Source organism: Podarcis erhardii (genome assembly GCF_964252035.2).
Source record: "Podarcis erhardii genome assembly, chromosome: 18".
Classification (NCBI taxonomy): Eukaryota; Metazoa; Chordata; class Lepidosauria; order Squamata; family Lacertidae; genus Podarcis; species Podarcis erhardii.
Window position 1 is genome coordinate 7,134,092 of NC_138516.1, and position 13,335 is coordinate 7,147,426.

The window sequence follows — 13,335 nt, forward strand, 5'->3', positions numbered from 1 at the left end:
ACTTTGTAAAGGGTTTCCATTCATCTTTTAAGTCACAGTTTTCCTTGTCCCGTAGCTTATATGTCAATTTTGCCAGTTCTGCATAGTCCATCAATTTTTCTTGCTATGATTCTTTAGTTGGGGTTTCTTCAGTCTTCCATCCTTGTGCTATTAGAACTCTTGCGGCCATTGTCGCATTGTCTCCTATTTTCCATCTTCCTAGATTATCTATACATTCTGTTAACATTACAAGTGTGTTTAACATCCTGTTAATATTTTGGCCTGTTTACAATGGTTTTGTATATACATTGTAAACATTTCCCATTCTTTTTTAAATTTCTTTATAAGGGACGCGGGTGGCGTTGTGGGTAAAACCTCAGTGCCTAGGGCTTGCCGATCGTATGGTCGGCGGTTCGAATCCCCGCAGCGGGGTGAGCTCCCGTCTTTGGGTCCCAGCTCCTGCCCACCTAGCAGTTCGAAAGCACTCTTAAGTGCAAGTAGATAAATAGGTACCGCTTTATAGCGGGAAGGTAAACGGCGTTTCTGTGTGCTGTGCTGGTGCTGGCTCGCCAGAGCAGCTTCGTCACGCTGGCCACGTGACCCGGAAGTGTCTCCGGACAGCGCTGGCCCCCGGCCTCTTAAGTGAGATGGGCGCACAACCCTAGAGTCGGACACGACTGGCCCGTATGGGCAGGCGTACCTTTACCTTTTTTTAATATTTTGGCCTGTTTACAATGGTTTTGTATATACATCATTTCCCATTCTTTTTTAAATTTCTTGTCTTCTCAATTCCTGAGAAGAAACATAACAAAACTCTGGGGTTTTTTGTGTGTTCGTGGTTGTAGCCACTGGCCAAGAAGGCCGCCTGAGCTCACATTTTAACCATTTGCTCAGAAGCAGGGCTCAAACCAAGATGCAGCCGTCGTTTGAAATACACACTTTGAAAGTTGCCGCTTTCCCAACCAAACAACATGTGCTTGAGGTGTCTAAAAACCTGTGCATGCGCTAGGTGTGTCATTAGGAGAAATGCAAGCTCAAAATGCCGCAACAGATGTCTGCTGTGACTTTAATAATAATAATAACAATAATAATAATTGTCAGGGCTGCCTCTAGGTCCCAGCTCACAGAGGACCAACGCCAGGCTGCTATTATGTACAAAAGTCTTTATTGAAGTATAATTTCCATTTTAAAGCCAGAGCGTGCAACCCTACGTCTAGACTCTAGATAGGCGAAGTCCCCTCTGAGTCACTCCCCCTTCCGCACCAGTTTAAGATCCTAGCCCGGCTCCACCTCCTGCGCTGTTCCTTCCTCCTCTGGGTCCTTCTGCCCCCTGGGGTTTCCTCCCTCCTGGACTCTTCTGATGCTGACCCCCCTGAGTCTTGCCCTTCCTTCCGGCGGGCTTTAGGACCTGGCTCCCTATCCGGGCTACCTGCTGTGCCGCTCGCCTGTACATTTGAACTTGGTGCGCGCGCCCAGCCGGTGACTTTCCTCCTGACCGTTTCCCTGCTCTCCGATGGAGGCGTGGCCAATCCTGACTCATCTCCTCCCTCTGGTGGTGGGAAGACTGGTCCCGATGCCTGGGACTCCTCCCCCCCACTACCCTCTGGTGGGGACGCTGGTCCTGATTTCCAACTGCTGCTCAGGGAGTCCCCGCTGGCCCCTTCCTTCTGGGGTTTCCCCCTCGCCCTGGCCATCGGTGCTCCTCTCTGTGAATCTTCCGATTCGCTGGAGAGACTCGTGGACTCTCTCTGACCACTGTCACTGCCTACACCCGCCTCGTATTCCTCCTCCTCACTCTCCATTTGCTCCTTCTCCTGTGTCTCTGCTCCTGAACCCCTGACAATAATAATAATTTTTATTTATACCCCTTCTCCCCAGCCAAGGCCGGGCTCAGGGCGGCTAACAAGCAATAATAAAAACAAGTTGAATGAATACAACTTAAAAACAAGATTAAAATACAACATTAAAATATTGAAACATTAAAATATTAAAATGCAGCCTCATCACAGGAGAAGGAAAAGAAAAAAGAAAGAGGGGGAGGGAATCAAATTGGCTCCAAGCCAAAGGCCAGGTGGAACAACTCTGTCTGACAGGCCCTGCGGAAAGAAATCAGATCCTTTAAAAAAGGAGAGAAATAATCCAAAGCGATGGGGAGATTTGGAGCGGTGTTGGAGAAATGGAAGTCTCACTTTTACGCTTTCGTCCCTCCCAACTGCAGGTACAGACCTTCGCAGAAGTTGGACGGCCTGGCGGAAGCCGGTTCAAACAGCAGCCTTCACTCCACGCCCGAGCAATCCGTTGCTGCGCAAAGCCAGCACCACCAGCAGTTCATTGGTGAGGAGCTATCTAATGCCAAGGTTGCAGGTTCGATCCCTGTATGGGGCGGCTGCATATTCGTGCATTGTGTGGGGTCAGACTCGATGATCCTTGGGGGGGTCCCTTCCGACTCCATAATTCTATGATTAGGGAATCAATAATGATGTGCGTGTGTCTGTATAAATAAATATATGTGCGTATATACAGTGTCGGATTTACGTATAAGCTAAACAAGCTATAGCTTAGGGCCCCACTCTCTTGGGGGCCCCCAGAAAATTTAAAGGATGTACATTTCCAAAATAGAAGATAAAAAACGAATAAAATAAAACCTACATACAGCAACAGTGTTCTGTGTTGTCTAGGTTCCTATGATGTAAGTAATGGACAACGCCTGCTATCCTGCTCCCTAAAATATCCCTGGTTTGCTCCTTTCTATATATAGGGTGCCTACAGTATAGATAGAGGCACCTCTCATCTCAGTTGCTTTCAAACTTTAGGGTAAAAAAAACACGTTAATATGAGAAGTCCAGAGGGTGGCAACAAGAGAACGGGGCCTTCTCTACAGTGGCTCCCCATCTGTGGAATCCTCTCCCCATGGAAGTTCACCTGACGCCTTCATTATACACCTTTAGGCGCCAGGCAAAAAGGTTCCTTTTTAACCAGGCCTTCAGTTGATTTGATTGACATCCTATGCCCTTTTAAAATGTGGGGTTTTTTGGGGGGGGGGGTTGTTATTGGGTTGTTGTCTTTATTTTGATTATATATTTTGTGACTTTATATTTTGATTTTGTTCTGTGAACCGCCCTGAGACCTTTGGGTATAGGGCGGAATATACCGTATTTTTTGCTCTATAAGACTCACTTTTTCCCTCCTAAAAAGTAAGGGGAAATGTGTGTGCGTCTTAAGGAGCGAATGCAGGCTGCGCAGCTATCCCAGAAGCCAGAACAGCAAGAGGGATCGCTGCTTTCACTGCGCAGCGATCCCTCTTGCTGTTCTGGCTTCTAAGATTCAGAATGTTTTTTTTCTTGTCTTCCTCCTCCAAAAACTGGTGCATCTTGTGGTCTGGTGCGTCTTATAGAGCGAAAAATATGGTATATGTGCATGTATACAGTGCCAGAATTATGTATAAGCTAAACAAGCTATAGCTTAGGGCCCCACACTCTTGGGCCCCCCCAGAAAATTTAAAGGATGTACATTTCCAAAATAGAAGATAAAAAACGAATAAAATAAAACCTACATACAACAACAGTGTTTTGTGTTGTGTAGGTTCCTATGATGTAAATCATGGGCCCGGCCTGCTAGCCTGCTCCCGAAAACAGGCACAGGCAAACTTGGCCCTCCAGATGTTTTGGGACTACAACTCCCATCATCCCTAGCTAGCAGGACCAGTGGTCAGGGATGGTGGGAGTTGTAGTCCCAAAACATCTGGAGGGCCGAATTTGCCTGTGCCTGGATTATAATTCCTCCCCCCCCCCATTCCTTTTTAAAGTTTTGGTCTTTCTGATTTCTGATTTTCTCCCTGCCCTGTAGACGTCACCCACATCCTCCCTGCTTTCCCAGCCCTCGATCTGGAAAACGTGCTCCTGCAGGAGGGAATCGACGCGAGCGACGTCAAGACTCTTCAGGTCCTCTACAGGCGGCATTGCGAGGTGATTGAAAAGCAGGTTTATCGATCTCCAGTGAATGACACTTACAAAGAGAGAGAAAAGGATGCGAAAACAAAATCATAGCTCGCCGCCCAACCCAAGACGGATCAATCTGGTTAAGTTTGCCAAAGCCGGTTGCCATTCTTCAGGGTTCTTAGTAAAGTGTTTTATAAAAGGGTGCCGTATTTCATCTACATACCGTATTTTTCTGTGTATAAGACGCTCCCATGTATAAGACGTCCCCTGTTTTGGGGGACTCCAAATTAAGAAAACACCCCTCAGCACTATAAGACGAGCCCCAATTTTAAACCTAATTTTTTGGTTAAAAAAACCTAGCCTTATACACGGAAAGATGCGGTAATTTGTATTATTCAGTGCATGTTTCATTTCACTTTTAAATTGTATCCTGCCTTTCTTTACAGTCCTACCTTGGTTCTCAAACAGAATCCGTTCCGGAAATCTGTTCGACTTCTGGAAATGTTCCGAAACTGAGGTGTGGCTTCCGATTGGCTGCAGGAACCTCCTGCACTCAATCGGGAGCTGTGGAAGTTGCGTCGGACGTTCGGCTGCCAAAAACTCTACACAAACCGGAACACTTGCTTCTGGGTTTGTGGTGTTCGGGAGCCAAAACGTCCCGAGTACCAAGGCGTTTGAGATCCAAGGTACGACTGTACAGTGGTACCTCGGGTTACGGACGCTTCAGATTACAGATGCTTCAGGTTATAGACTCCGCTAAGCCAGAAATAGTACCTCAGGTTAAGAACTTTGCTTCAGGATAAGAACATAAATCGTGCTCCGACGGCACGGCAGCAGTGGGAGTCCCCATTAGCTAAAGTAGTGCTTCAGGTTAAGAACAGTTTCAGGTTAAGAACGGACTTCTGGAACGAATAAAGTATTTAACCCGAGGTACCACTGTATATTTCTTCCAATCTTCTGTAAATCTCTGGTCCCGCAGGTTTCGAATCCTTCCTGTCGTTTTATCTAATTCTGCGTACAGTGGTGCCCCGCAAGACGAATGCCTCGCAAGACGAAAAACCCACCAGACGAAAGGGTTTTCCGTTTATCGAGGCGCTTCGCAAGACGAAAACGTCTTGCGAGTCTTGCGAGTTTTTTTGCTCCCCCCCCCCTTTTTCTAAGCCGCTAATAGCCTCTTAGCCGCTTAGCTGCTAAGCCTTTAATAGCCGCTAAGCCGCTAATAGGGTTGCTTCGCAAGACGAAAAAACCGCTAGACGAAGAGACTCGCAGAACGGATTATTTTCGTCTTGCGAGGCACCACTGTAGTCCATTAATTTTGTTTGCCATTCTTCTTTCGTCGGAATCTCTTCTTCCATTTCTGGGCTTTGCCGTGCTACATTTCCGTCTCTCTCCCCAGGCGAATGTGGATGTCGTGATGAGCTTGCAGTTCCCTTACATCGAGAAGCTATGGCAGTCTTTCTGGAACTCGGAGTCCCACTCGAGCGAATCGGCCACTGCTGCCGTCCCTTCCAGGTAAAACACCACTCTGTGCAACCTGCCCACTCCACCACAACAACAGCAAAAAGAATTTCGTTGAAAATTCTACACATTAAAGAAGAGTAGATTCCCTACTTCATCTCACAGTCAAAAACTGACAGCCATTTCTAGGGATTGTGTGACTCCTGTGCAAAGGAAAACCCAACACCGTTTCTGTAAGAACTGGATTGATAAGCAGTTTATCATCTTCCCCACCCCCTCAATAAATAATGAAACTGAAGCTTCCTGGCTTAAGTTTGCAAAATGCTTGTATTTTGCATTACGTGTCCTGGCAGCCATGACCAGGCCTTAAAAGGCCTTAAAAGTGTGTTGGCGGAATGAGTGAATTGTTACATTACCGCTTTGTGCAATACGGTTAAAACTTTTTTTTTTTAAACAACCTCATGTTCCTGCAGCTTAGTTAGACGAATTTTAGCCTGAAAACAAAGGAATGAACTGTCGCTTCCAAATCTTTTTTGGGGGGAAAGGTCACTCCGAAATCAATGAATCGATTTTTGTATATGTAACTATAATGCATCATGTAATTATGCATGATAATCATAATTGTGTATTACAATACAGGAAAAACAGAGCTTGCAGATTTTCTAAGACACGTACAACGCTTTGTACAGATCATATTTAATCTGTTAATTAAATTTTCAGTTTTACAATTTAAAATACTCACTTAAACATCTTTAAGATATCAGTGACTTCCCCTCTTCTCTTTCCATGGTTCGTTTTGCATATCATAAATCCCTGCGTATTTTACAAAATCTAAACCATTCAGTATTCCATTAGTGCACCCATCAAAACTTATTTGCACTGTTGAATTTATCTTAATGCTGCCAATGTTTTCACATAGTACATCAATTTTTATGGCTTGGAATAAATCAAGGTTGCGTATGGTTTCAATATTTCTGACAGGTTCTTGAAGTCATTTTCATCGAGTTAAATATACAGTGGTACCTTGGTTTGCAAACAGTCTGGTTTGCATGCGTTTTGGATTACAAACACATCAAACCCGGAAGTCCGTGTCCCAGTTTGCAACCTTTTTTGGATTACAACCCATTTTCTTTGGATTACGAACAAATTGTTTTTGGAGACCCAATGGCAAAAGCGCGCCTTGGATTACAACCTGTTTTGGTTTACAAACGGACCTCTGGAACCGATTATGGTTGTAAACCAAGGTACCACTGTACAGTGATTGAAACTTTTCATTTTGGGGTGACAGTTCGAATCCCCGCAACGGAGTGAGCTCCCGTTGCTCTGTCCCAGCTCCTGCCAACCTAGCAGTTTGAAAGCACGCCAGCGCAAGTAGATAAATAGGGACCACTGTGGCGGGAAGGTAAATGGCGTTTCCGCGTGCTCTGCCTTCCGTCACGGTGTCCCGTTGCGCCAGAAGCGGTCTATCCCTGCTGGCCACATTACCCAGAAACCTGTCTGCGGACAAACGTCTTCTCCCTTGGCCTGAAAGCGAGATGAGCGCCGCAATCCCATAGTCACCTTTGACTGGACTTAACCACCCAGGGGTCCTTTACCTGCCTTGCTCCACCCCGAGTGTTTCAAATTTCGGTAGCCGAGGGGTTGCTGACCCTCGCCCTTGTCCCTCCCTGCAGCGAAGAGCCCTGCGACGCCCTCGTCCCGAGGCACAAGCTGATCGCCATGTGCAAATATGTTCCCATCATGAAATGGATGCGAGGCTGCGACCACATATTGTACCAGACGCTTGTGGAGATCCTCATCCCAGATGTTCTCCGGCCTGTTCCCAGTGAGTACAGAGTGGGGAGGACGCTGCTAAATCCATCTCTCTCTCTCTGTCTCCCTCCCTCTCCCTTTCTCTCAAGGCTCCTTCTTGCTCTTTTCATCTGTTTAAAGTGCCTAAATTATTTTCACCCTGTGCAAGGGACAGGCTCCTTAAGAAGGCAGAGCATCAGCCTTCCATGATTATTATTATTAGTATTATTAGTATTATTAGCTTTCATGTGCATGCACACTTCTTCAGATACCATGCACATGAAAACTCATACCAATAACAAACTTAGTTGGTCTCTAAGGTGCTACTAAGGGACGCAGGTGGCGCTGTGAGTTAAACCACAGAGCCTAGGGCTTGCTGATCGGAAGGTCGGCAGTTCGAATCCCCGCAATGACGGGGTGAGCTCCCGTTGCTTGGTCCCTGCTCCTGCCCACCTAGCAGTTCAAAAGCACATCAAAGTGCAAGTAGATAAATAGGTACCACTCCGGCGGGAAGGCAAACGGCGTTTCCGTGCGCTGCTCTGGTTCACCAGAAGCAGCTTAGTCCTGCTGGCCACATGACCCGGAAGCTATACGCCAGCTCCCTCGGCCAATAAAGCGAGATGAGCGCCTCAACCCCAGAGTCGGTCACGATTGGACCTAATGGTCAGGGGCCCCTTTACCTTTACGGTGCTACTAGAAGGAATTTTTTTTATTTTGTTTCGACTATGGCGGGTGGCGCTGTGGGTAAAACCTCAGTGCCTAGGACTTGCTGTTTGTAAGGTCAGCGGTTCGAATCCCCGTGGCGGGGTGAGCTCCCGTCGTTCGGTCCCAGCTCCTGCCCACCTAGCAGTTCGAAAGCACCCTTAAGTGCAAGTAGATAAATAGGTACCGCTTTATAGCGGGAAGGTAAACGGCATTTCCATGTGCTGCACTGGTGCTGGCTCACCAGATGCAGCTTCGTCACGCTGGCCACGTGACCCGGAAGTGTCTTCGGACAGCGCTGGCTCCCGGCCTCTTGAGCGAGATGAGCGCGCAACCCTAGAGTCGGACACGACTGGCCCGTATGGGCAGGGGTACCTTTACCTTTACCTTATGGCAGACCAACACAGCTACCTACCTGTAACTAATAATAATAATAATAATAATTTATTTATTTATACCCTGCCCATCTGGCTGGATTTCCCCGGCCACTCTGGGCGGCTTCCAACCGAATATTAAAAACACAATACAGCATCAAACATTAAAAAAACTTCCCTAAACAGGGCCGCCTTCAGATGTGTTTTAAAAGTAAGATAGTTGCTTATTGCCTTGGCATCTGCTGGGAGGGCGTTCCACAGGGCGGGCACCACCACCGAGAAGGCCTTCTGCCTGGTTCCCTGTAACCTCACTTCTTGCAGCGAGGGAACTGCCAGAAGGCCCTCAGCACATGCAGAACATCTCAATCCTCAGGAGAGGATCTTGGAGAGCTTCTGCCAGTCAGAGTGGACAGTACTGAGATAGGTGGTCCCCACTGGACTCAGTTTATAATAAGAGAGCTTCCATATAAGAGATCCTAGATAGCTTAGTTGGTTAGAGCGTGGTGCTGATGACGCCGAGGTTACGGGTTCGATTCCCGTACGGGACAGCTGCATATTCCTGCATTGCAGAAATGATCCCTTCCAGTTCTATGATTCTAAAACCTGAGCTCAGCAGCTCTCCTCCCTCCTGCAGTTTCCAACATCTGGAATACCGTATTTTTCACTCTATAAGACGCACCAGACCACAAGACGCACCTAGTTTTTGGAGGAGGAAAACAAGAAAAAAAAATATTCTGAATCTCAAAAACCAGGACAGCAAGAGGGATCGCTGCGCAGTGAAAGCAGCGATCCCTCTTGCTGTTCTGGCTTCAGGGATAGCTGCACAACCTGCACTCGCTCCATAAGACGCACACACATTTCCCCTTACTTTTCAGGAGGGTAAAAGTGAGTCTTATAGAGCAAAAAATATGGTATTTCCTCCGGCAGCAGAGAGAGACCACAGCTGTTGTGGCCAGTAGCTACCGGAAGCTGCATCCTCCCCAAATTGGCCTAACCCTCTTTTAAGCCCGTCCCCCACTCTTCTGGGAGCAAATTCCACAGTTTAACTCTGTGTTGTGTGAAGAAGTAAAATGCTGCCAGTGATTTTCTCTTTTCTTTTCTTTTGCAAAGGAATGAATGGGCGAAACCCTATTCCAGGGTTTAATCCAGCCTGAGAATATCAAAAATGTAACCTAAACAGATGCAATTGCTAAAATACTAAAAAAACCAAACAGCTTACCTGTTCAGGTCAATGGCCAATACTTAAGGTTACCAGATTTTTTTTCAATGAATCCGGGGACACTTTAATTATTATTATTATTATTATTATTATTATTATTATTATTATTATTATTTATATCCCGCCCTCCCCAGCCGAAGCCGGGCTCAGGGCGGCTAACAAAAATAAAATAATACCACATTATAAAATCATTCATTATAAAATTAATTCAAATCAAACTGATGGCAACCAATCGGGCTAGAGATTCTGTGAAGATTGCCAAAGGAGGGAGTCAGGCCGTGCCCTGGCCAAAGGCCTGGCGGAACAGCTCTGTCTTGCAGGCCCTGCGGAAAGATGTCAAGTCCTGCAGGGCCCTAGTCTCTTGTGACAGAGCGTTCCACCAGATCGGGGCCACGGCCGAAAAAGCCCTGGCTCTAGTTGAGGCCAGCCTAACCTCTCTGTGGCCTGGGACCTTCAAGATGTTTTTATTTGAAGACCATAAGTTCCTCTGTGGGACATGCGGGAGAGGCGGTCACGTAGGTATAAATAAATAAATAAATACTACACGTTTGGGACGTTGATGCTGCAGCGACGGCGGTGGCAGATGGGCTGCCACCGCCCTGACCTCAACCGCCACGTTTCCCCTTCCTCCGAAGCTTCTATCTCCTTTCTCCATGAGCCTGGGCAGCCCCAGTTGTTGGTTCTTCAGTGGTGGGACAGCGGTGTGTGGTGGGTCAGGCATGGGAGGAGGAGAGGGAGGGCCGAGAGCAGTGGCAGTGGCGAGGCTCGGGCAGTGCGATGCCTCCCTTCCCATCGGAGCAGCCCCAATCCCATTCCTACTTGCGTGCAAGCAGGTGAAGGAAAGTTTTGCTTCCGCACACACCGCTCACCGCTCCAAGCTGAAATATTCCTAGAATGTTCAGTTCACACTGAGTTCATGAAAACATGGTATTCTGACCTGTTCTTAATGCATGTTGATCACATCTACGGAACATGATTGCTATGTCCTTTTAAGTCGTACATTATCAATCATTAAGTAATTGTTTTAGGTCTTGTTCTATTAATCACTAGTTATAATTTAATTAGGAGGTTTTCATGCCTGTCTAGTTCTGTGCTCCCTTTCTCAGCCTTTAATCTATCAGTGATTAATACCTATATGTGCAACCTTTGCTTTGTACTTGTGTTAACCAATCAGCAACAAGCACATATGTGGCAATGCTGTAATATTCAATAAAAGGGACTCCCCGAGACATGCTCGAGAGGATGCCTCCCAGATGACACCCACTACTCGTCTGTCGTTTATTTCAACCCAACAAGCAGGAGCGGGCGGGGCTCCATCAGCTGGGAATGGAGGCTTCCCGTTGCCTGACAGAAATCCCTGCCTCCTCCTGCTTGCATGCAAACTCTGAAAGGCAGCGTGAAGCCTCCCTTCACAGCTTAGTTGCTGGGGTCAGGGAAGGTGGAGGCAGCCCGGAAGCTGCATCTGAGAGCCCCTTCACCACCGTCATATGGGGACTTCGGAGCAGCTCCTGAAGCCAGCCAGAGTCAACTGCTCTGGGCTGCTGAGACTGCCGCTGCTGCGTTTCCCGGGTACATTAGATGAAATCCGGGGACATTCCGGGGATGGAATTTGTCCGGGGACTTTGCAAAACCAGGGGATTTGTCTGGGGGTTTGCAAAAAAATTGTCCAGGGATTTGCAAAACCAGGGACTGTTCCTGGGAAAACAGGTTACATCTGGTAACCCCACAATACGTGGCAATGAATTTACTGTATTTTAGTATCTACTTGATTGCATTTTCATATTCTTCGGCTGAATTAAAGTTCACAACCCCCCCCCTCCCTGCATTATTCAGAAGGATTCTATATCTCTTATTCTTCACTTGTGACTTCACTGGCGGCATCCTGGCCTTGTTTCCTCCCTTGCTAATCGTTGATCTTCTGCAGATTTTGCTTTCTTGGGCGAAACTTTAGAATTTAAAGGGGGGGATGTGGGGTGCTGTGACGGTTTTGCCAGCCTGACGAGGCTGTTCTGTCTAGATCTCGCTTTGTCCCCGCAGGCACGTTGACCCAGGCCATCCGCAACTTCGCCAAAAGTTTGGAAGGCTGGCTAATAAACGCCATGAGCGACTTCCCCCAGCAGATCGTCCACACAAAGGTAAGCAGCGGGTGCAGCAAGTTGCATCCCTTTCCTTCCTGCTCTAGTTATCTCCCGCTTGGACTACTGCAATGCGCTCTACGTGGGGCTACCTTTGAAGGTGACCTGGAAACTACAACTAATACAGAATGCGGCAGCTAGACTGGTGACTGGGGGCGGCCGCCAAGACCACATAACATCGGTCTTGAAAGACCTACATTGGTTCCTAGTACATTTCCAAGCACAATTCAAAGTGTTGGTGCTGACCTTTCAAGCCCTAAACGGCCTCGGCCCAGTATACCTGAAGGAGCGTCTCCACCCCCATCGTTCTGCCCAGACGCTGAGGTCCAGCTCCTAGGGCCTTCTGGCGGTTCCCTCACTGCGAGAAGCCAAGTTACAGGGAACCAGGCAGTGGTTCTTCTCGGTGGTGGTGCCCGCCCTGCGGAACGCCCTCCAATCAGATGTCAAAGCGATAAACAACTACCTGACATTCAGAAGACATCTTAAAGCAGCCCTGTTCAGGGAAGTTTTTAATGTGTGACATTTTAGTGTATTTTTGGTCTCTGTGGAAGCCGCCCAGAGTGGCTGGGGAAACCCAGCCAGATGGGCGGGGTAAAATAAATTATTATTATTATTATTATTATTATTATTATTATTATTATTATTATTACAGTCTGAACAGCTTTGGGGCAGCTGGAACCAGTCCCTAGGTCCTCACAGCCTAGCCTCAGTTATCCAAACCCCTAGCAATTGACTGGGGTTTTTGAAAGCGGATTTTCCGGCAGCACAAATTTCCTTTCTTAAGAAAAACTTTTTTTCAAAGCTTCAAAAAGAGAAAACAGTTTACCTTCCTGCCAGAGTGGTACCTATTTATCTACTTGCTCTGGTGTGCTTTTGAACTGTTAGGTTGGCAGGAGCAGGGACTGAGCAACGGGAGCTCACCCCGTCGCGGGGATTCGAACCGCCGACCTTCTGGTCGGCAAGCCCAGGAGGCTCAGTGGTTTAGACCACAGCACCACCCGCGTCCCTCCCCCAATTTTTATATTTACCTTTGTATAAATTTAATAAATAAATGAAGCACGACTCCACGTCTCTTGCATTTCATCCGCTCTCTGCTTCGCATTTTCTGAGTTTGGCCTCACTTTGTTTCTCTCTCTCTTGTCCCCAATCCCTGTCACCCGGACACACCAGGTGGGTGTGGTGAGCGCCTTTGCACAGACTCTCCGCAGGTACACCTCCCTCAACCACCTGGCTCAGGCGGCTCGCGCCGTCCTCCAGAACACCTCACAGATCAACCAGATGCTCAGCGACCTCAACCGGGTGGATTTTGCTAACGTCCAGGTGAGTCGGAGCAGCACAGCATCATAAAACTGTAGTGATCAGGTGAGATTGCTATGAGGAATTACAGTGGTGCCTCGCAAGACGAAATTAATCCGTTCCGCAAGTCTCTTCGTCTAGCGGTTTTTTTGTCTTGTGAAGCAAGCCCATTGACGGCTTAGCGGCTTTTAGCGGCTTATCGTCTTATCGGATCAGCTGATAAGCGGCTTAGCGGCTTAGAAAAAGGGGGGAAGGGAAAAAAGTCGGAAAAACTCACAAGACATTTTCGTCTTGCGAAGCAAGCCCATAGGGAATTTCGTTTTGCATAGCGCCTCCAAAACGGAAAACCCTTTCATCTAGCGGGTTTTCCGTCTTGTGAGGCGTGCGTCTTGCGGGGCACCACTGTACCGTATTTTTCGCTCTATTGGAGGCGGTTCTTCCCC

At 47.6% G+C, this 13,335-nt stretch overlaps 1 protein-coding gene and 1 long non-coding RNA gene across 3 annotated transcripts in view; one reads left to right on the forward strand and one right to left on the reverse strand.

Annotated features, from left to right (window-relative positions):
- RFX2 (regulatory factor X2) overlaps window positions 1-13,335 on the forward strand; it is a 65,862-nt gene that overhangs the window by 47,094 nt on the left and 5,433 nt on the right. For both annotated transcript variants that reach the window (XM_081846134.1, XM_081846135.1), the window contains exons 9-14: window positions 2,198-2,313; window positions 3,826-3,944; window positions 5,314-5,429; window positions 7,049-7,200; window positions 11,499-11,596; window positions 12,767-12,916. In XM_081846134.1, the coding sequence (XP_081702260.1) occupies window positions 2,198-2,313; window positions 3,826-3,944; window positions 5,314-5,429; window positions 7,049-7,200; window positions 11,499-11,596; window positions 12,767-12,916 (751 nt within the window). The remainder of the gene's footprint in view (window positions 1-2,197; window positions 2,314-3,825; window positions 3,945-5,313; window positions 5,430-7,048; window positions 7,201-11,498; window positions 11,597-12,766; window positions 12,917-13,335) is intronic.
- LOC309333103 lies at window positions 4,268-5,324 on the reverse strand. The gene is made up of 2 exons (XR_014152382.1): window positions 5,215-5,324; window positions 4,268-4,928 (listed from the first exon to the last, which is right to left on the reverse strand). It is a non-coding gene; the product is annotated as an uncharacterized lncRNA (long non-coding RNA).